Source organism: Falco rusticolus, chromosome Z (genome assembly GCF_015220075.1).
Source record: "Falco rusticolus isolate bFalRus1 chromosome Z, bFalRus1.pri, whole genome shotgun sequence".
In the NCBI taxonomy this organism is placed as follows: domain Eukaryota; kingdom Metazoa; phylum Chordata; class Aves; order Falconiformes; family Falconidae; genus Falco; species Falco rusticolus.
In genome coordinates this window covers 68,561,268-68,583,056 of record NC_051210.1, presented here as the reverse complement: position 1 = coordinate 68,583,056, position 21,789 = coordinate 68,561,268, and the positions used below count along the sequence as shown (strand labels likewise).

The 21,789-nt window shown below is 42.3% G+C and overlaps 1 protein-coding gene across 2 annotated transcripts; it reads right to left on the bottom strand.

Annotated features, from left to right (window-relative positions):
* Positions 1 to 2,031: 2,031 nt before the first annotated feature.
* On the bottom strand, positions 2,032 to 18,187 carry CCL28 (C-C motif chemokine ligand 28). 2 transcript variants are annotated; one of them, XR_005102033.1, is made up of 4 exons: positions 17,005 to 18,187; positions 5,311 to 5,437; positions 3,342 to 4,496; positions 2,032 to 2,450 (listed from the first exon to the last, which is right to left on the bottom strand). XR_005102033.1 is itself a non-coding variant. In XM_037374352.1 (3 exons), the coding sequence occupies exons 1-3, from the start codon at positions 17,066 to 17,068 to the stop codon at positions 4,340 to 4,342; spliced, it is 348 nt and encodes a 115-aa protein (XP_037230249.1). In that variant the 5' UTR covers positions 17,069 to 18,187; the 3' UTR covers positions 3,175 to 4,339. The 2 variants fall into 2 exon arrangements, 1 of the variants encoding a protein (XP_037230249.1); XM_037374352.1 differs by lacking the exon at positions 2,032 to 2,450 and having other exon boundaries at positions 3,175 to 4,496.
* Between the last annotated feature and the right edge of the window lie 3,602 nt (positions 18,188 to 21,789).

Below are 21,789 nucleotides of genomic sequence, written 5' to 3'. Positions count from 1 at the left end.
TTCTGCCTATAGTGCTATTGCGACAGACTACAATTGTTTTATATTAATTTCTTAGAAAGATGCAGTAATAACATAAAAGTTGTCGGTGAATCTGGTTTCAAACCTCTCAGGTAATTAATTTGTAGTCTTCTAACCAAATTATGCTCCAGACATGTGATTGCTACTATTTCTAGCCCAGCTTGTGGGGATGCACGTCATTTTCCTTTTGTGGCTCTAGAGTTTAACCAATCTGTCCGGTGAGATTTTCAGTCAAGACTGTATTCAGTAATTTGGATTAATAAACCAAAAAGGATGCTGTGCTTTGGAAACCTTAGAACTGAAAAGCTGAGAAAGGAGAGGTCAGTTTAATAAAAATTGTTTTACCAAAGAACCTCAGCATAACTGAGAATAACCTTGCAGCAGAAACATGCTCAAACTTGCTCAGATGCTGCTAGTGAGAGGACAAACACACTTCCCCTTTCTTCATTAAAATCTAGCCTTTTTTGATAAAAAAAGGGGTTTGAATTTGAGCCCCTGACACTGTTTTTCAGCTGTGTGGAAGTGGGTTGGATCTCCTAATCCAGTACTGTTTTGAAAGACAAGTGTTTGCAGTCTGATGACTCACCTTCTAGTTTTAAGCCAGTGTATCAAATTTAGGGTGCTGGTTTTGTCTCAATAGACCCAACAAGTGCTTTGCTTCTGTTCATTAATTCTTAAGCAATTCTGTGACTTTGTTTTATAAAGCCTCCTAGAGAGAGAGAGACACTGTCATATTAGGTTAAGTTAGTAACTCTTAAATGAAACAGCCAGATGTTTCTTAAAACCGTTTAAGAGTGAATTTATTGCAGTTTTCAGGAATATTAGTTACAGGCCTAATTTGGATTTAATTCAATGGGAGCTATACTTCTAAGTCACTGACATACTCACTGGTGTTTTGAATAGTGAATGCTGTACCGCTTATCTAAAGGATGACGCACCTGTGTTTAGTTAAAAGTCAGGAGATGTCCAAGGACGCTTGTTGCCACATGATGGGTGCACAGACTGCTAAGTCCTTGGGTTGGTTATCTTTAGAAGGGACATTCTGTCTTAGATTCCTGTTGTACATGCAACGTGGTGAAGACAAAGACTTTAAACATGGCCCCTGAGGAATAGAGTCTGCGCAGAGACAACTCCTCAAGGACATTGTGCAGGCACGAGATATGTAAATGAATTCTCAGAATTGTAATGAATATGTAAACTATTTCCCAGAAAACTAATGAATGGGTATGAGTGCAGAAGAATGGCTGCAGAAGCATGGCTTTAGAATCTCTGAAGATCTGCACAATCCAGGCCTGGTATTAGAACAGGCCTGTAATCAGAATTGTACTGAAGTTGCTGTGCTGAAGTTAACAAGAAAGGTAGCCTTGAGCTATTCTCGAATCCTGAGACCAAGTAATTATGTTGTGCCAACAGGCCGTGGCTGTAACAAGCTACAGCTGCTGGGAAAGCAGGTGCAGGGCCAAGAAAGATGGGGACCCGTATGGGAAAATAGGGAGTAACAAACTACAAGGCTGAAGCACAGCAACACAATTAGCTACATGGATAGAATGCTTATTTTAGTCATGATAATTAGGGGTGTGAAACCGCGCGCTTAGGGACTACTAACCAACTATATTTCTGCTTTACAAATATGCATGTGTATCGGTTCTATATAAGTAGTGTCAGAGTTGAGCAAGATGCATAACTCATATTGAGCGTCTTCTTGACTCCGGCGAACGCTTCTTCCAACATATGAGTAGCTTGTGTAAAGGAGGGGGAGGGACTGAAAAGTCCCCCCTGTGTGCATAACTTTGGTGGAGCGATCCCCCACGCACCCAGCGCTGCCGAATAAAGATAACCTCTGCTCGCCTGCATATTGCTGACTGATTCTTCAAATCAGTTTTCAGATGCAGCCAGCTACATCTTTAGGCACCTAAACCCATTGAAAAGAGAGCTTTAAAAGCCAACATTTTCAGGGAAAACAAAGCCATGTGCCGTAGTAATCTCTTCCACAAAATAAGATGTTGAGATGACTTTACTGAAAAGAAAGTATTGATTTTATTTTGTTGCCAGGTACAAAATAGCAAAGGTCAAAAATAATGCTTAGGTACGGAGAGTGTAAAGTCACTCAAGTGAAGGTCTGGAAACTGTAAGGTGTTTTTTTTTAATGTTTTTTGTATGTCAGGGTTCAGGGATAAATGAAACTGTACCAGACAGTAGACCTTTCAAGTGTGGTTTTGATACTTCATGTACCAATAACAGGGAAGAAAGCTTTTTTTTGATTGAATGACTAGTTGTAGTTATTTCTAATTCAATTCCTAAAAGAATGCACAGGAACCCGAACATGAAACACAGTTGGCAGCTGGGAGAGGACTACTGTCATCTCATAATCTCTCAGTTTGATCTGTTGAATCCAAGAGAACCTGATGCAAGATAACACGCACTCCGAAGACCTGGGAGATGTAAACAAAATTATCAAAGACTGTCTTTTAAAGTAGGTCCAGTAAATGCAAATATTTCAATAGTATTTGAGTTGCATATCTGTCAGAGTCTTAAAACATTGTAACAATTCCAGTTATTAAAAGCTATGAAAATGTACGTAGATCACATTTTGCTGCTTTTATATGGTATGCATGAAAGGAGGAACTGCAGCAGCCTTGTAATTTCAAATACGAAGCAGTAATTGTTGAACACTTAAGAACCTAAGATCTGAGGGCGAGGAAAGCTGACAGTGCAAAAAGAGGTCATCACTAGGAAGCAGATACTGCTCTCCAAAATGGAGAGAGAACTGCAGCTGCTCTGTATTCCCACAACTGGCAGAGGACAGGTCTGCAAGCCAGGACCGTATGGAGCTTCCCAGCAGCCCGTGCCTAAACCAACAGGGGCTCCCCTCCCCTCCCCTCCCCTCCCCTTCCCTTCCCTTCCCTTCCAACAGACTAAGCATCCAGGAGTTCCCACTACTGATGGCAGCACTGCTGTGGTCTCATCTAGAGCCACAGTTTCAGTTTCTTTAAAAAAAAAAAAAATACCATCTTTCTCCAAAAAACAGCTCCCTTCTTTCTCCAAAACCATCTCCCAAACCTTCCTGACTTGCCTTTACCAAGTGGCAATATTTAATGATACTGTAAGTCAGACGGTTCACAGGAGCTTTAGGCATGCCTGCGTCAGCCTGGAAAATTAGTTGCATACTTTAATCCTGTGAAATGCTGAATATGTCTGATAGAATAGGCATGGAAATTAGGATACACTCCATACTTTAATCATCACTTAGGGTACGCCTAAAAGGCCACTTGTTGCATTGATGGAAAAAACTTTGAGGAGCTGAGATGGCATCATAAACCCACCCAGACATCTGTGACTCGGGAGGGAAGCATGAAGGTAAAATCTGGAATCCAGAGAAGAACATGAAGAAGAAAATAAACAGAACTGCCAGAAACGGGAAGATACTGGTACCATAGTGCAATGTATTTCAGCAGTTTAGCATTCCTGGTGCTCTGCTGACCTGAGCTCAGGAGGACTGGATTCTGCCTAATACCCCATTCGCTGGATCTGTATGGTGTCCAGGCAGTGCAGCCCCAGGGTGCAAATGAAGTGGTGGAAAACGTGCCATTTCAGCTTGTCTCAGCCAGGGCCATACCCTCTGCCACCCCAGCATGCCGGACTCGGTGCTGGGGAGGAAGAGCTTCTGTACACATTGCGAGTCAGCGGGGCAATCCCAGCTCTGGCTCCTGGCAGAAGGCTTCCCGCGTGTCATTTCAGCAGGCAGAGGGTGGAGCTACGCCAGTGTACGTGGTGTACACAATATTCCCTAGAAACTGGAAGAAGAGTTAGATGAGCTGCCGCATCCCTGTTAGAAGGCTGTGAGCTCATCAAAAAAGATAATTATGTTTTTTGAAAAGATTACTGACTGGAAGAATAGAAACAAAACAGGCAACAGCACAAAGATGATTGCAGAGAAGGAAGAATAAGGGTCAAGAATGGGACTGGGAAAATGGAGCAATGAGAAGGAACTGCATGCTGGGTTGTTAAAATAGAAATCACAGGGAAGGTTGCCATGAAAGCAGAGTGGGAGAGAAGAGGATTTAAGTCTACCAGTAGATCTCAGAGGTACAGTGAGCACTTGCTACATGCCCTTGGCAGGAACACCTTGCCATTTGACTGCTAATCTGACCAGCATTGTTCTTGTGTACAGGTGAGGTTTTCTGCCACTGCTATCTGTAGCACATAGATATCTGAAAAGTCATGTTAATGCTGCAATCATCCATTGTTGATGAAGTCTGGTATCTTTGTTCGCAGTGCCTTATGCCATAGGTGTCTTCATCATGGGGCTTGCTTCATCACATTACTGTTTGTTTAATTTCTTTTTAATAATTTTAGTTCTTCTCTGCTTTCCACCATGAGTTTTTTTTCTGGGAATCTTGTGCTTCTTCTTCTTCATCCATTTTTTAACTTTTCTAATCCGTGGGCTCACACAGAACTTTCTGCCTCCTATGTACAGACTGCCAGAGCAAAAATTGGTTGTCAGTTTCAAAGAAAAAAATGTAAACCCCCCAAATTTTTCAAACAATCATACTTATCACTCGCCTGTGAAGACCACAGAGTTAGAAGTGGTCAATCTTAGTTTATGTTTTATACTGTGTCTACTCACTTTTTGTCTGGTTTTAAATATGTGCAAGTTAGAATTTAAGGTTTACGTGATTACACTTGTGTTTCAAAATCTGCAAAATCTTTCCTACTTCAGTGGGTCTGAAAAGAACTACAGTGCAAACCAGTACATTTCTATGGCCAATAAATACGTAGACCACTTTATCATTATTAATATTATTATTATTATTGTCATGATCATCATGCAAATATCTAGAACTAAAACATGTCCAGGATTTCTTTGAAATTTATCAATTTAATGCAAACTGTGTGATATCATACAAACAAACAAAAAAGAACAAAAAGAAAAAAAAAGAAGTAGCTTATGTACAAAAGTAAGGCTGATTTAATGAGTTTAGGCAAGGTTGGCATAGTTGGAAAAACCCAAAGAAGTCTCAAGGTGCATGAGTCATTCTTCAGTTCTGAAAATAGAGCAAGTGTCAGAGTTAGTGCAGGCTGAATAATGATCAATATTATTGAAAAGGAAATTCAATTTTAGCAGTCAGAAGTTTAAGTAGCGCAAGGAAGGACAGTTCTTAAATCACACACAATCTTGTTTTTCATTGCGTTTGTGTTAGCATCCTAAGATTCTACTTGTTTAAATGGCGCCTGATAGGTTTTAACTTGACAGTACCCCTTTCACAGTGACTGACACAAAAGGTCTCTTACATAACAGCTTCTAGGTGACACAGGCCATCAGCTCTCTGGATTTCAAACCTCTCCACTCTTCGGAGAATTCCTTTGGGAATTTCATCTGAAATTTTCATGCAACAGTTAAAGGCCCCAGGGAACAAGGCTAAAAAGAGTAAAAACAATGTCAGAAACAACAGAGATATGAAGATGACAAGTCATATTGACTTCACAGAATAACAGAATGGTTGAGGTTGGGAAGGGGCCTCTGGAGGTCATCTGATCCAACCCTCCTGCTCAGGCAGGGCCACCTGAAGCTGATTGCCCAGGACCATGCCAAGACACCCTTTGAGTATCTCCGAGGACAAAGACTCCACAACATATCCGGGCAACCTGCTCCAGTGTCTGACCACCTTCACAACAAAAAAAGTGTTTTTCTGTGTTCAGGTTGAATTTCTTGCGCTTTAGTTTGTGCCCCTTCCCTCTTGTCCTGTCAGTGGGCAATACTGTGAAGACCCTGGCTCCCTCTTCTTCATTCATTCCCATCAGGTATGGGAATGACGGTTACAATACCTTGATGAGAACTCACTTGAGCATTCTCTTGTCCAGGCTAAACATTCCAACTCTCTCAGCCTTTCCTTATATGCAATATGCTCCAGTCCCTTCATCATCTTTGGGGTCCTTTGCTGGACTCTTTCCAGTAAGTCCATGTCTCTTTTGTACTAGGGAGCCCCGAACTGGGCCCAGCACTCCAGATGTGGCCTCACTAGTGCTGAGTAGAGGGAAAGGATCACCTCCCTCGATGGTGTGACCCCCTGCTCCCAACCCCTGTTGATGTGGTTAGCATAACTAATACCATTTTATGAGGCAAGCATCCATTCTCTGTGATGATCTCTAGCAAATAACGTATTGGTTCCCTTTCCCTCGTTATCAGCCCCTGAAGGTCCTGTGAACCAAGCAGATGAACCGAACAGATTTCTTCCCTTCCGTACTGGATCCCAGCATGTACAGCTGCCTAGCATTATTCCTCCACGGATGCATGACTTTGCATTTCCCCTTGTTGAATTCAGTAAGATTCTTCTCTACTCATTTCTACAGCCTGTTGAGGTCTATCTGTAAGGCACCAAAACCATGTAGTGCATCAGCCACTGCTCCCAGTCTTTTATCATCTGCAGACTTGCTGAGGGCACATTCTGTCCCATCATCCAAGCCATTAATGAAGATGTTGACCAGTATTGGTTCCCATGTAGACCCATGGGGTACACCACTGATGACTTGCTTCCAATTTTTCTTTGCACCACTGATCACAGCCCTCTGGCCATTTGGCCAGTTTTCCATCCACCTCGCTATTCACTCATCTAACCAGTATGTTGTCAGCTTGTCTATGATGATGTTATGGGAGACAGTATGAAAGGCACTACTGAAGTAGAGGTAGACATCCAGGGCTCTCCTTTTGACCACTAGGCTAGTCACCCACTGTAGAAGGCTATCAGCTTGGTCAAGCATGATTTCCCCTTCATAAATCCATGCTGACTACTGCTGATCACTGTCGTGTCCTTCAGATCTTTGGAAATGCTTTCCAGGAGGATTTTCTCCATCACCTTGCCAGGGACTGAGGTGAAGTTGACCAGCCTGTAGTTCCCTGGATCTTCCTCCTTGCCCTTCTTGTTATATTTGCTCTCTTCCAGTCTTTAGGAACTCTGCCAGTCACCGTGACTGTTCAAAGCTAATTGACAGTGGCCTCACAGCATCAGCCAGCTTCCTCAGCACTGGTGGGTGTGCATCCCATCCGTCCCTGTGGCCTTATGTAGGTCCAGTTTTTTCAAATGCTCCAGGATTTGGTCCTCCTCCACTGATGACGTCTTCCTTGCTGCAGACTTTCCCTCTGGTCTCAGGGATTCTTGAAGGCCAGTTTGAATAGTAAAGAGTGAGGTAAAGAAGGCACTGAGTATGTCAGCTTTATCCGTGTCATTTGTCACCACTTCATGCCCCATTCAGCAGCAGGTTCATATATTCCCTTCTCTTTCTTTTGCTATTTATGTGCTTGTGGAATTCTTTCCTGCTACACACCACATCCCTTGCCAGGTTCACCTCCAGCTCAGCCCTGGATTTCCTAACCGCATTCCTGTATGGTCAGACAGAAACTCTATACTCCACCTGGGTCACCTGCCCCTGCTTCCACCTCTTTGTTCCGCACTATGTTTTTATGCTCAAGTTCAGTTAGGAGATCTGTGCTTATCCATGCAGGTCTCCTGCCACTTTGCTCTAATTTTCTGTTTGTTGGGACAGACCTTTCTAAAGCTTGGAAGCGATCCTCAAATATCAGCCAGCTGTCCTTGACCCCTTATATTCCATGGGATTCTTCCAGGCAGGTCTCTGAAGAAGTTGTAAATCTGCTTTCCTGACTTCCAGGGTGTGATCTTGCTTTTTGCCCTGCTCCATCTTATGGATGAACTCCACCATCTTATGGACACTGCTGCCTCTGACTTTCATGCCCCTGACCTGTTTTTCCTTCTTTGCAAGTATCTGGTCCAGCTGAGCACTCTTCCTTGATAGTTCCTTGAGTACTTGTGCTGGAAGATGTCATCAGTGCACACAAGAGATCTTGTAGATTGCTTGACCACTGCTGTGTTGTCCTTCCAGCAGATATTAGGGTGGATAGAGTCCCCCATAAGGACCAGAGCTTTTGAACGTGAGGCTTTTTTAAGTGGTTTGAAGAAGGCCGCATCTACTTCTTCCTCATCAGGAGGTCTATAGTAGACACCCACTACAACATGACCCATGTTGATCTGCCCCACTAATCCTGACCCATAAGTTCTCAGCAGGCTCGTCATGAATCCCCCAGCAGAGCTCCATGCATTCCTACTGCTCTTTTGTATAAAGGGCAACTGCATCTCCTTGCCTTCCAGACTGTTCTTCTTAGAAGCCCACATCCCTCCATGGCAGCACATCAGTCATGTGGTCCATCCCACCATGATTCATGATCCCAGTGAGGTCCTAGCCCTCTACTTGCATACAGACTTGTGGCTCCTGTTCGCTCCCCATGCCGCACGCATTAGTGGAAGGGCATTTTAGAGAGGTGTCAGGGGTTAGTTATCTTTACAGCTTATGGGATGAGATACCGTCCTCTCAGCTTCTCCCACACGACAGATGGGTGGTTTTGTTGTCTAAGGAACAGTTTCCTCCACTTCTCCTTATGCACACGTATGTAAAGGCTTGTTGCAGTGAAATACAGTAAAAAACATCTAAGTGCTTTATTTGTGGAAGAACACCAACGTTAATGACACAGGAAGTGTCAGAAGTATCATTTAAAAGCTCTGCCTTGTGAGGTTGAATCAAGCCCATTAGCTTTTTTCTTTGAAACTGTTAATGCTGTTGCTGGGTTTTGGTGTTTTATTTTGCCCCAAGGGATCCCATGGATGAATGTGTCTCCACTAGGGAATGATCTGCAGGTTTTTTCCTGCTTGCTCTTACCATCTTGAAAATAACAAGTCCCTGAACCCTAAAAAGCAGATCCTTAACTTTAGATTTTTTGATGACAATTACTAACAATGTGGTGCTTGATTTTCTTCTGCTGTAGCACAGAAATAGATCTTCTAAAGGGCATTCCCTCCATCAGCTCAAGGACAAGAAAAGCCATGTGGCTCAGGGATTTATCTAGTATGTGAGGGTCTCAGGATCAAAGCAGTGCTTCAGACTGAGCACAGCAAAGACCCCTGTGTCCCTGTCCATGAATTAATCTGGGAGAAATGGGTCAAGAGCCTTCTTTCTATTTGTTTTGATATTTTTTTTTCCCCTAGCTTGTAAATCATGCTGTTCCTTAAGTAATCATTTAGTCCTGGAGCGCAAGAGTCATAGAGCAAGAAAAATAAAAGCAGGAGAATGAGTTGCAGTTCCTGTAAGAAGGGAATGAGAAGTCTTTTTAAGAATTTTCCTGTGAGCAAGAAGATGGTGTGCTCTGTTCCTTACAAGAGTGCTTGCTTAGTGCTGTAGTTGCTGTAGCAAACAACAATTTAGATGCTGGCAAAGCTGTAGCAGTGAGCTTGAGGAGCCAGCAACGTAGCAGGAGTCGCTGAAGACCAGTCACACTGTCCACTGCAGCTTGCAGGGGGCTTTCGTACCGGTGAGGCTGATGACAGAGCCCTGGGATTTCACAGTTGAAAAGGAGGGTGAAAGCAAGCAGCTGGCATAGCAGTTGCCTCCTCAGCAACCCAGAGAGGATGATAAATAATCATATGGTGCAGATGGATTAATTAAAAGTTGAACATTACCTGTATTATTTCCCTGTTGTCCTTTGCTTTTGTCTTTTTTTTTTTTTTTTTCCCCTGAGGGCTCAAGAGAGCTTCAGTGGCACTATGAACTTTTGTTATTGCCAGTTAGCTCCTGGCAGAAGGATCACATGGGATAAAAACTCAAGGAAAGGTACCTTCTTTGAACTCGACCTGAGGTTGCCAGCTGTGCGTTTTGGAGAGGTCTAGTCCTCTGCTTCTTTGGGGTCTAGTAAACTAAAGCACTTGTTAAGCCCAACACTCTCAGCCTCCCGCGGAACAGCTGCATATTCCAGAAGGTCTTGAGATAAGACACCTGTCTCCTGAACTTTTCTTCACCTGGTTTCTCCAGTGCCTGGCTGCCATCTCTTGCCCTCATCCCACTTTACATACTCAGAAATGTCATTCACTTTGATCCTCAGACCTGAAACATCTGTTATCACCCTTTTTATAGTGCAATATACTGTACTATATAGCACTATGTTAGTCATTTGAACACTTTATAACCAAAAATTAAGAAATTAATACTGATGTACTTTTATAGCTTTATAAGGAAAAATATACACAAACTTTAAAGAAAATGAAGCAAAATTCTTGGTCCACCCAGGTGGACTTATGAGCATCTCACTGGCCACTCATGACAGACTGCCCTTTTGCCAGGAACTTAGCCAACAGGAACTGCATCTTTTAGAAACTTGTTTATCATTGCATCTTTACATACTGCTTACATAACTAGACTAGCAGTTTTAGAGTGAATTCAATTATCTGATGCTCAGTTGATCTTTGAATTGGAGCATTAAGCCACTGACATCTAAGTCATGCAGCTACACAAAAACCTGTGCCTCTCAGCCTGAGAATATGCAGCTGACTGCATGTACAGCTGGTGAATACGCCAACAGAAAGCAGACTGAAATTTTGTATAAAGTTTGAATGAGGTGGAGCTTATATTCTTGCTAAAGAGGCAAAAACATTTCTTATGCAGAGTGAGAGGCTGCTAGTAACTTTTTATTTGACGTGTGTGCTTGAGGAGGCTGTCTTGCTTTTAGAGGTTTGTGTGGGTGTTTGCCTTGAGGAATTCTGATCTGCATCATCTTTTTTGATGAAAAAGAAGCTGTCGCTTTTAAATAATTTTTGTTATTGTTGTTCTGTGCTTGAAAGTATAGTTACAGTATGGAAGACAGAAATTATCTTTGAGTCACAGATTAATACGTGACATCAGGGTCTTTTTGTCAGACAACATGAAAGTGTCAGAAACATTGTCTTGACAGAGGCAATTGTGGTAACTGGTACCTTTTTAAATGGGAATCTGTTGAAAAAGTGATTCCCCCCCTCCCCACCCCCACCCCCCACCCCCAATGTGAAGAACGCTCAGGGCAGTGAGCCAAGGAATTCCGGTATTTCCCCAGAGCCTCAGGAGAGGGGACACTGTTCTCCTGGAGCACTGAGCCATCCTGCAGCTTCATTGCCCAGTCCATTATTACTGTAACTACAATCTAATCCCACAAGTGGGAAGGAACCAGGAGGTATTAAGCAAAGCTAATGATTTCATCCCAACCTAATACCATACATTTTTTGTGGCTTCAGCAATTAGATCAGTCTTATTAGTAATAATTGGCCTAAACCATGGTTAAAAGGAAAGAACTGTGATTTTCCACAAGGATGTTTGCATGGACTTGTGTGTGCCATTAACCAAAGACATTTTTTTTCACTGCTGCTCACTTCATTTGTCTCTGTAGCTCAATGCCACAACCAGAAATCCACAGTTGCTTACCCAAACGTTATTTAGACCTGTTTTCTGACACTAAGCCTCTTTAACCAGAAAGGTAAAGGAGCCACTGAAAAAATCAGCAAGCTTAGCAATGGATCTTGAGACAGGTCTGTCCACTCAGGGACTGCTCTGCTGTTATTTCAGTGTATTATCTGTTTTGATATTTCTTCCCTGGCAAATCTCACCAGGGAAAGACCTACTCCTTTTTGAAGATTTTGTTGCATATTTTTGGGTGGCATCTATCTTCAATCTTGCAGAAAAGTCCACTGGAGCAAGTTAAGTACTTTGCAGAGTGCAAGCAAGATATTAACTAGAATAATACCTTCACTCACCTCACCTTCTCTCTCAAGGATACCTAAAAAGGACCTCCTTTGCAGATGTATGTGGCTCGCAGAATTCAATAGTCCTGATATTTTCGTTGTACTGTATTTATTTAACATGCTATGTATAGCTTTATCAATTTCAAAAGAAGTAGAGAGAAAAAGCTTTGACTTTCTAGTGAGAATAAGTTGTTTAGTACATGTGAAAAAAAACCACTTGACTTTTTTCTAAAACAAAAAAGAAAATCCCTGAAATTCTGAATTACAGTGCTTGTTGTTCAAGGAATGTAGCACAAGAACTTAAGTTTGGGAGCTTTAATTGTTTTCAAGTAAGTAATGGGAGCTAAGGCTCACATTGTGGCCAGCTTTGTGAAGGTTCATGAAAAGACTCAAATTCTGAATGAAGACTGTAAGAAGCTTTGGGTCCAGCTGGTGCGATTGATGAAGCTGGTCAGCGGGCATCCGTTCCTAAAACAGTGTACAGTTGAGAGCATTTTCCCGGGATTTCCAAGCCAAATGATGTACATGAGGGCACTGAACACGGTGGCACTGATGCCCATTATGTACTCCTGGTCCCCTCTCCAGCAGAATTTCATGGTGGAGTATGAAAACATTCTGTGTAATATCCCTTACATGGGAGATGAGGTGAAGGAAGAAGATGAAACTTTCATTGAAGAACTTATTAATAACTATGATGGGAAGGCTCATGGAGTGGAAGAAACTATTTCAGGATCAGTCCTCCTCAGCGATGCTGTGTTCCTGGAGCTGGTGAACACCCTGAATCAGTACTCGGGCGAGGAAGAGGAAGGACACAATGATTCTGAGGTTAAACAGGAGGATGGGAAAGAGGAGCTGCTGGTCACAAGGAAAACAAATTGTGGCAGAAGGTAACAAGAAGTGTTCAAAGAAGCAGTTTCCAAACGACATGATATTTACTGCTATTTCTTCTGTTTCCTGAATATGGCTTCCCAGATGACATGAATGCTCGTTTGTTTCCTCGGAAACCTGTCAAATCTTGGTGGCACGGTCATCAGTCACTTCTTAGGGTGGAAGGGATAAAAAGTTGCCAATTAGAGATTACTGTTCTCATCTGCATTCAGCTCGACCTGTTAGAAGCTCTTTTAGTAAAATGTTGCTCTTAACTGGAAAAAGATCCCCAAAGTCTGTGAGACCTGGTGAGTTTGAACTGATGTTATTGAAGTGAAGTGCTAGAGGATGATGCGCAGCAAAAACAAGGATGAAACTCTGATGGAACAAGACCTCCACAAGTATTGTTCGTGGTATCTGTCTTTACACTTCTGTTCACTTGATCAGTGTCAAGTCTCTTTGAGGCTGAAAACTTTCATTTTCCATTTCCTATCTGCTACCTGGCCAAACTCAGTCCATAGAAACTTTTTCTTATCCTTTCTGCTTTGCTGTTTTCACCATCATTCTTAAACTTGAGAGCCACGTGTTAAACAGCTGAGGAAGGCTATGTCATTTAGGGTCCAGGCAAAAAATATTAAAAGCAATTATTGCTGCCTGCTCAGTTTCTGGTGCAAGAAAGAACATTTCCCTCCTTCAGTTTCAAGCTGATATTCTTAGATTTGCCTACCCATTTATAGAAACTGTAGTGTCTGATGAAGAGCCCTCCTATGGCATACAGTAGCAGTAGCTGGTGGCTGTTCTTCTGCTCTCTGGATGTAGTTTTTAGGCAGGTAGGACTGGGTAAATGTCTCAATATGCATAGGACAGACTGCTGGCAAGAAGAAACACAGCAGTCATTGGTTCAGCCAGCCTCTTCTGTAGAAAATTTAACACAGCAAGGCAGGTCTTTGCCTTATGAGGGGGGACAGATGCAGAAAAAAGAGGAAGTGAAGCCACAAGGAAATAGATAGTGAGTGATAAAGCCATTGTGTTCCCCACCCCTGTGCTTGCGCTTAACTATGCTTGGTTTCATTTTGGCCTCTTTTGGCTGAAGATGATAGGAAAAGCTGGGTTCTTGGTAAGAATAGTAGGAAAGGTACTTTTGGTCCCTGTCTTCATTCCTGTCTGCTCCAGACCCAACCCTGCTGCCTTGTGCAGCTCTTTTCCTGGCAGGTTTCACTCCAGCAGTTAGTGTTTTGACCAGGCCTTCAGTGGTCCCTCCTGGATCCTGCTGGCAGCACAGGGGAGCCTGTCAGGACTGCTGGGAGAGCACTTAGTTGACCTTTCTGAACTGGATGTGACCCATGGACTGGTGAGTGAAAAGCCACACTGCGGATGTTCTTCCATGCAGCCAAAAAACCAGGAGGAGAGTTCTTGCACTTACGCAAACTAAGGCAGCCCAGCAAAAGTGCAAGTAGTTGCTACGCAGAATGGGTTCCCCCAACATGGTGTGTGGTCTGAGGGGCAGTGTCTCTTGCATGGCGAGATCCGTAAACCTGAGGCACTTTCTGTACCTGTGCTGAGATGTAAGATGTGCTGCTAAGGAGCCTCGAGTTCACCATGAGCTGATGCAGCTCTGCACTGATTGCACAACTTTGGCACACCTAGGGCTATTAGTAGCGGTCATTAGTGTTTCCTAATGGAACTCTTTTGCGGTTACAAAGTAGGCTTTGTACATCTGGAAACCCCCCTTTGCATTGATTAATCAGATCAATGTCTTGCTTAGTCAGAACATGAGACGTATTGAAGTGCACTGGTCTCGATACAACCATTTCCATAGACAAGTTTCAGCTCTTAATCCAGGATTGTTATTTATGAACATACAATCCAGGCTGTGTCCTTGGCAGGAAATTTACTATTACATCACCTACACTTTACATTAACTACTGAGTACTCATGTGCACATGAAGCTGCCAGAAAATGTTTCTCTCATCTAAAATGTGAGGCTGTTTTTGAGTTCACTACCTCAAAGCAGGTCTTTTCAGCTTAACCTAAAGCAAGTCAATAACTACTTCATTTAGCAGAAGGCTGTGATCCTGGTTGGCAGGTGAACAAAGGAGGATGCTAGAATCTTTGGCAAATGTAGCATAGCTCTACTTTGTAAAAACAAGGAGGCTGCTTAATAGCTGGAGGTGAGAGGGGAACTCAAATGCTGAAAAATGCTCTAATGCATCCTACTATTTTTACTGCTTGCTAATACACACAGTTAAAGCTTAATTCTGAAAAAAGAGATAAACAAAAGATAGAAGAGATCCTATACCTGCTGAAGTGGTAGAAATAACTGTAAATAAAGTACAAATCATTATATATAAACAAACAAATCATACTATAAAATTTTGTGGCCAAACCCAAATGAAGTTATGCAGTGTTGCTTTTCCGGTTCTGCTATGAGGACTGCTGTTCCTATGGACATTTTCAAGGCTGGAAGGCTGAGTAGAGATGAACAGACAGATGGGTATGTCATACAGGTCATGATTTTCAAATGGGCATTTGTCCATCATGCTATCATTTTGCAAGCTGTTTGTCCCCTGTCCCTGTCTGGGCTACAGAGCATCTAGGAAATGCAAGCTGAAAACTGGCAAAACACAGTGTAATATTGATGTGGACCAGCAAACACTAGTTTCCAATGCCTTATCAGAAGGTGAAATTTGTGCTATTCCTAGCAAAAACAAAACACATAATGTCTTGCACATCAAGATGAAAAAGAAGCTGTCATGTGAATATACATTTTTTTTCTGTAAAGCAATGCAACTTGGTAAGAGGGAGCCCATCTCCCACACTGCACAGATCACCCTCACTCTGACCAGCATTACTGGAGTAGCTAGGATATTGTAGGAATAACTTGGATAACTCCAGCTAACTCTTTAAGGAAGACTTGGACAATCTTATTTAGTTGTTATTCCTACCCTGTAGCATTCAACACTTGGTTTGGATGCTTTTACTGTATAGGAATTAGCAAATTTCTCCCTTCATATTTTCAAGATTAAATACATGTTGGAGTTCTGAAAAAGAGCTTCTGTCTTCTCAAATTGAAATTCAAACGAACCAGTCAAAGCTGGTGTATACTCTGTCATGCAGTGCTGCCCACTTCACTGCAGGTGTGGCAGCACCTGGCACTCTCACATAAATGGATGCATAATGGCCAGCCTAAGAAGCGTAACTCTAGTTAGGGTTAACCCTAAATGTAGTTCAGAACAGGGTAGGGTGTGCCTGTACCTGTGTAGCTACATTCAGTTTTGCCCATTTTTGTTGTGGGTTCTGCTGTTTGAATATTGGTGCTAAGTATGGAGCATGTTTGCATGAGGAAATTTAGGTGGTAAAGGTATTTCCCCTGGGCCACATGGTTCAGTATAAAAGAGTGTTCTAAGAGAACATTTACTTTGACCTGTGCAGGTATGTGCCAGTCCTATTATGCAAGATCTTGATGACTGGCCAGATCATATATCTAATAAAAGAGCACTTCAGAGTTTTCTCATGCCAGCAAGTGCAGTGGCCATTTTAACAGGATAAAATTTTAAGGCAGATTTTGTCCATGTGCTCTCTAAATTTTCAACAAACTCCACAATTCCTACTCCTACTGAAACCGGTGGAGCTTGAGAAAGGAACATCTCAAAGGCTGAAGTGCTCCAGAATCTGAGTTATGTTCTCTATGAACACAGCTTATTTTACAGTAGAAAATTACAAAGGAAAACTAAGAATTCAAGCACAGCACTGGCTGAATTTTTTTTTTAAATTTTTTAATTTTGATGAAATGCAAGAAGACAAAAGCAAGTGTTACTAGATTTCCTGACTCCTTGAGATGTGCTGCACCAAACGCAGAGCAAATCTGCATGTAAAACTGCATTTCTGCTGAGAGAGAAGAGTTATGTGAAGTTTGCATAAAAATCTTTTTTAAATCTTTGCCATCCAGGGCAATTTCACTTTAAAGGAAAAAGACCAAGTGGTTTTCTGAACCTATTCCCTCTCGAGAAGCTTTGAAAGGAGGAAAATGCAGCTGAACTAGAGAGACCCCTTTAAACAAACAGTGACATTTTCTTAGGTGTTCCCTCAGGAAATCACTGCTTTAAAGGTCTTATACCTTCAGCAGTTAAAATCTCTCAGCAACAATGTTCTTGATAATGTTTGCTTTGACAAATAATCCACTTGGCTTTTCCTTGCTTAAGTCATTTTATGGAATCATAAAGTCCCCATATCTGTTGTGGAAACATCAAGGAAACGCTCAGGTGAAGCCCTGACTTGACTGAAGCAAATGCCAATTGTTTTATGCAGTTTAAGACAGCCTGGTTCCACTTTTTAAATCTTCCCATGCTACAGCACAGACCTTTAAGCTATCATCTGCGGTTCCATATGGAGCTGCAGAGGCTCAAGCAGACGCAATGCCAGGTGGACACCCTTTGGGGTTTTTTTTCTTCTACTTTTAGGGTATAGAATAGGGTACAGAAGTATAGAAATAAAGTACAACTTTACTTACTCTCGGATGTCTGACCAACCACGACTGCCAGAACAGCCAGAACAGTGACGAAGTTCAGACCCATTCCTCCTGGGAGCGGTGGAAGCAGAGCCCCGGAGCAGGCGGTGAGCTGCAGGAACTAACACCTGACCCTACCTCCCAGCTGCCAGGGATGAACGTGACTCAATGCCCAACCCTGAACAGCAGCTTGAGTCGCCTCCTTCCCATGTGGCGCTATGGACTTCAGCAGCATTCCTCTTCTCACCTGTAGATGTGTGGCTAAGCGTTTTGCCAGATGGTAAAATAGGCTATTGTTCACATAGTACCCCAAGATTATACTGCCTTACGGCCAGATCCTTGCAGCCCTCCTCACTGATGAGACTCTTCAACAATAGCAATGCCAAGGAAGGGTATAAAAACTTCAGAAACAAATATTTGCAGGATTAAGGCAGAAGAAAAAAACAACCCTCTGCTATGATGTATCATCTCTGTGAAAGCCAAACATGCAACATCGTGGGCCAAACCTGCTGTAGCATGAACAGGCATAATGTCAAGAAGACCCAAGCCTTGGACTAGCTTTGCATCCGACCTGTGCATTTTCAGCCTGTAAAGACCCTGAGCAAGGGCTGTATTATTTAGCACGTTGTACTCCCTTATCCCGTTTTTGCCCATTGGTAGTGCAGCAGCCGTGGTGTTTGTGCAAATTTGCAATGGTTCTGGTGAATGACAGCTGGAGAGAAACTGCAGCTGGTGTGTCTCCCTCCATTTTCCCCCTGATTCTTATTTCTGCAGCCCATTTAAATAATTTCTGTGATACCAGAGGAACACTCAATCTGCACAAACATGTAGCTTTCAGCTGGGGGGCAAGGGGGAAGATGCATGTGTGGAGGCTGACAATTTCTGTTAACACTTCTGTGAGTGGCATTGGGAAAATCTTTCTCTGACTCATGCAGGTGATGAGGAAAAATGTCTCTGGGGAAAATAACTCCTCAAATTTCCCGCTAAACTTGACATACATGACAGGTCCAAATCTTCTAAAAGCCTAAAAGATTACTCTGCGGTCTCTGAACTGAACACCATGGCTGTATGGGTAGCAAGCAGTTGCCATATTTTGCCAAATTCTGCTACTGCCACTGCAGTGCAGGCTGTCTGCTTTGACCTTTCCCAAGGCTGAACTAGAAAAATCAGTCAGGGAAGTCCCTGAACTGCTCAACCAACCTCATCTTTGCTCTGGCTCATTACAGCCACTCACTATTCCTCAGTTTCCAGAATAGAAGGTAGAAGAAATGGCTAACCTGAGGGACTTTATACTTACAATGTCCCAACACCAGTTTTGCAATTCTATCTAATAATAAATTAATACAGTGCAATCAAACTTTCTGGCTATCACAGTTCTACTTTATAACTCTTGGTTTCTGCCTTACACTGTTATCTACCAGGATAAAAGAACCAGGCAAATGCACAGTACTATACTTTCGAACAAAAGTCTACTGTTAAGAGGAGAGAGAGTAGTAGATAATGACCTGTGCTGTTTAAAGTATGATTTCAGGGAAGTTATTTATGTTGAAATCAACAAGCTGATTCATTGTCACCATTTAATTACAGTGAAAAATCTGTATTATAAAAGCTAAACCACCACAGCCAGAGCCAAGACAGCTCAGAACACCTTTATTAATATGAAAATAGATGAAGACAAGACTGTTAGCAGCATTAATGTCCTTCAAAGTAGCACAAAGAGGAACAAGCTAGATTCAAAGAAATACAGTGAGACAGGTGTTACTGGAGTAACAGGTTAAAGAAACAGCTTCAATCAGTGTTAGATTTTGTATTGCAGCACCTGCTTGACACTGCAAAATGGGGTGCTTTGTGCCCTTGCAGTTGGTTCTGATAAATGCTTCCCATGGGATCTTCAGATACAGTTTTAAAGGCCTGATACAGATTACAAAAGCCTCACCACAGTAAGAGTATGGAGCACGGCAAGCTGTAGCAGTGGTGGGGACATGGGAAAAAACAAAGCACTCAACTATTTTTAAGACCAGTTACTGCAGTGGTAAGTCCAAAGTGTTCCCAGGTGGATGCTCAAACACACACACACGTGCTGTGTTCTCAAAAACACAGAGTAAATACAGATACCTGCAGAAACTAATTTCTCTGTTGATGGCAGTGAGCTACAGCATACTGAATAAAACTTCCTTCTTCAGTCACATTACTCAGTTTGAGCTCAAGTTTCACATTGTATATTCCCTCAGAGTTCATGGTGCCACTTATAGGTCCAAAATAAAGTAAATGTCTATTTACGTCGGTGGGAGAGTGCAGCAGGGAAACTATGACTGTCAGACCCGGAACATGCTTCCCACTTTATGGAGGCTATATAACATGTCAGCAATTAAAAATGCTAAACCTATTAGAATAGGACAAAATGCAAACTGAGGAAACAACTCTGCTTTGTGAGACTGAGGAATTAAAAGCAAAAATAAACTCAGGGAACAATGGCAAATGCTGTGCTATGGCTCCACATGAACACACAAGCAGCCATCCAGCTTACAAAGGAAGAACAAGTTACCCAGAAAAGCTTTTCCAGGAATTGCACTGACATAGTTGACAGTGGCCTTAGTTAAAAGTACATCTAAAGGAAAGTGAAGAGTTTTATTGACATATTGACTTGGCTTACATTCAAAGCTCAAATGAAAGTGCAAACCTGCAGGCAGAAAGTGTTGCAAATGAGAAGGTAGTCTTCCATCCTGAGAAATGAAGCAAAACATTGTTTTAATCCTTTTTGAAGTTCTACCTTTTATTTGTGAATGTAGGACTGCTGGAAAGGCTAAAACTGAGCTGTTTTAATTTGAGCCTTTAGTTTTTAACCAGAGGTTAATTGTTGTACCTTTTCCAACCTTAATACACATTGTAATATAATGCCTTCAGTTATATATACCTTTCTCCAGTTACTCAGGCAGAGGCAAGAGTAAACTCCATCTTTAACCCACTCCTTGCCTCCAGACATCTTTGGCAACAGGAGTGCTGATTACTGAAGAACACTAAAACCACTGACTCCGTTTGTTAAAGCAGGGTAATTCATGTTAAAATAACTTTGGATCACTGCTGTCTCCAGCAAGACTTAATCTGATGAAGGCTTCCGATATATTGATAGATGTAATAGGCTTATCTGTTACTCGAATACTTCCTATTTGTAAATGATCATAATAATCAACTCACAATAATAAATTTTTTCCCTAGGCTGGCTTAAATCGTGAATGGACAGAGGATGTAATTTACAATTATTCTTTAGACTTCCTAGAAATGTCTCCAATTGTTTGTGTGGGTGTCAAAATCCCAGACTGTGACCTCTTCAGATGTGCCCTGTTCTAGGCTGCAGGAGCCCCGTGCCTACCATAAACCCCCCGCATTTAAAATTCTCTGCATAACTCATATTCAGCCTCCTGCATACCCGAAATTTATCTGTGGGTAGTTTCCTTCAGAGGAAAAAAAGACCACAACCTCCCCCCCCAAAAAAGTTCAGAAGAAAAATTCAAGCTGTGAACATTTTAAATGGTTAATCCACTTACTAAGAAGCAAGCCAGCCACATCCAGCTATCTGCCCGAGAGGGAGGGTATAGATACACCCGCTTCTTGGAAAAGCTGCCCCCACAGCCAGCTACGGCCGCAGGGGGCCATACATCTTATCGATACACGAAATAGAGAAGAAGCCTGAGGCAGGACTGGAGTGCCCATTTCCCTCCCTTCAGGTGAATGGCCCCATAAACATAACTCTCTCATGCTCATCTGCAGCACAGATGCTAACAGAAACAAGAAGCTGACTGACATTCAAAAGAGAAGTGAAAATCTCTCACATGAGAACAAAGAGGAAAACTGAGGCTGATAAAGTTCTGTGACCCCCTTCCACTATGAAGGCAAGAAGCAGAGGCTGCAAGGGAAGATGGGCGTGAAAATGCTGCAGGATAGAGAATGAGAGGCAAACACCCAGAAACCCATTACTGAAGAAGCAAGGAGTACCATTTGATAAAAAGCTGTGTTAGCACCACGCGGCAGGTGTTGAATGGTTCTGGGAAGTCGCCCATAAGCACAGCACCAGGATTAATCTTTCTTTGAGACTGTCAAGGAGTAGATTATTGCTGGTGACCTGGAAAGCTTGGCTTCCAATAGCTTGTTTCCATCGTTTGAGACACCCAGATTATAACCCTTTCTGTATGTCCAATATGATGTTTACAAGTTTGCACAGTATTATGCAGCTTTAGAAGAAGGACCTAATTCATTGGGGAAATGAGCAAAAGGACAAACTGAAGACCCTTTCCTTCTCAATCTCTATTTTTTCCAAAAATCAATCATAATCTAGAAGAGGACCACAAGAGTGTGCTGAGAGGGTCTGCAAGTGCTGAAGAGAAAGAATGGCAGAAGTTTTCCATGGTTGGCTGGCTCAGGAGAAAACCTGATGCTGAGATATGCAAGCAGGAAACAAGTACATTGGGATTTGTGGGATTTAATAGAACAAATACCAGCGATGCTGCATGCTTCCTTATTATTGAAAAAATAAAAATATTTCCTTGACCACATAGCTTAGTCATTCTCACAAACTAAAATGAAAAATGTGATCTTTACATCACTTGTCCTCACGCTGTCTCCCAGAAGACTTCTCATGACAAAGCGGAGGAGTGCCAAAGTTCCCCTTAAGTTTTGATTTATTTATTATTTTTTTTTGTCCTAGGCTTTAACTAACTTTCTGAATGAGGAAGTGAGTCTGTTATTTGATTCCAAAAGGCAAAAAGCAAAATGTGGAATGGACAAAAAGCC

Excerpts from the sequence above, each read along its gene's own strand:
- CCL28 (XM_037374352.1), bottom strand. The coding sequence starts at position 17,068 with ATGGGTCTGAACTTCGTCACTGTTCTGGCTGTTCTGGCAGTCGTGGTT. Across the intron at positions 5,438-17,004 it reads GGTTGGTCAGACATCCGAGA|CCTTGTTCCCTGGGGCCTTT; the intron begins GTAAGTAAAGTT and ends TACTCTTTTTAG. Across the intron at positions 4,497-5,310 it reads TGTCACCTAGAAGCTGTTAT|TCTGTACATAGGAGGCAGAA; the intron begins GTAAGAGACCTT and ends TTGCTCTGGCAG.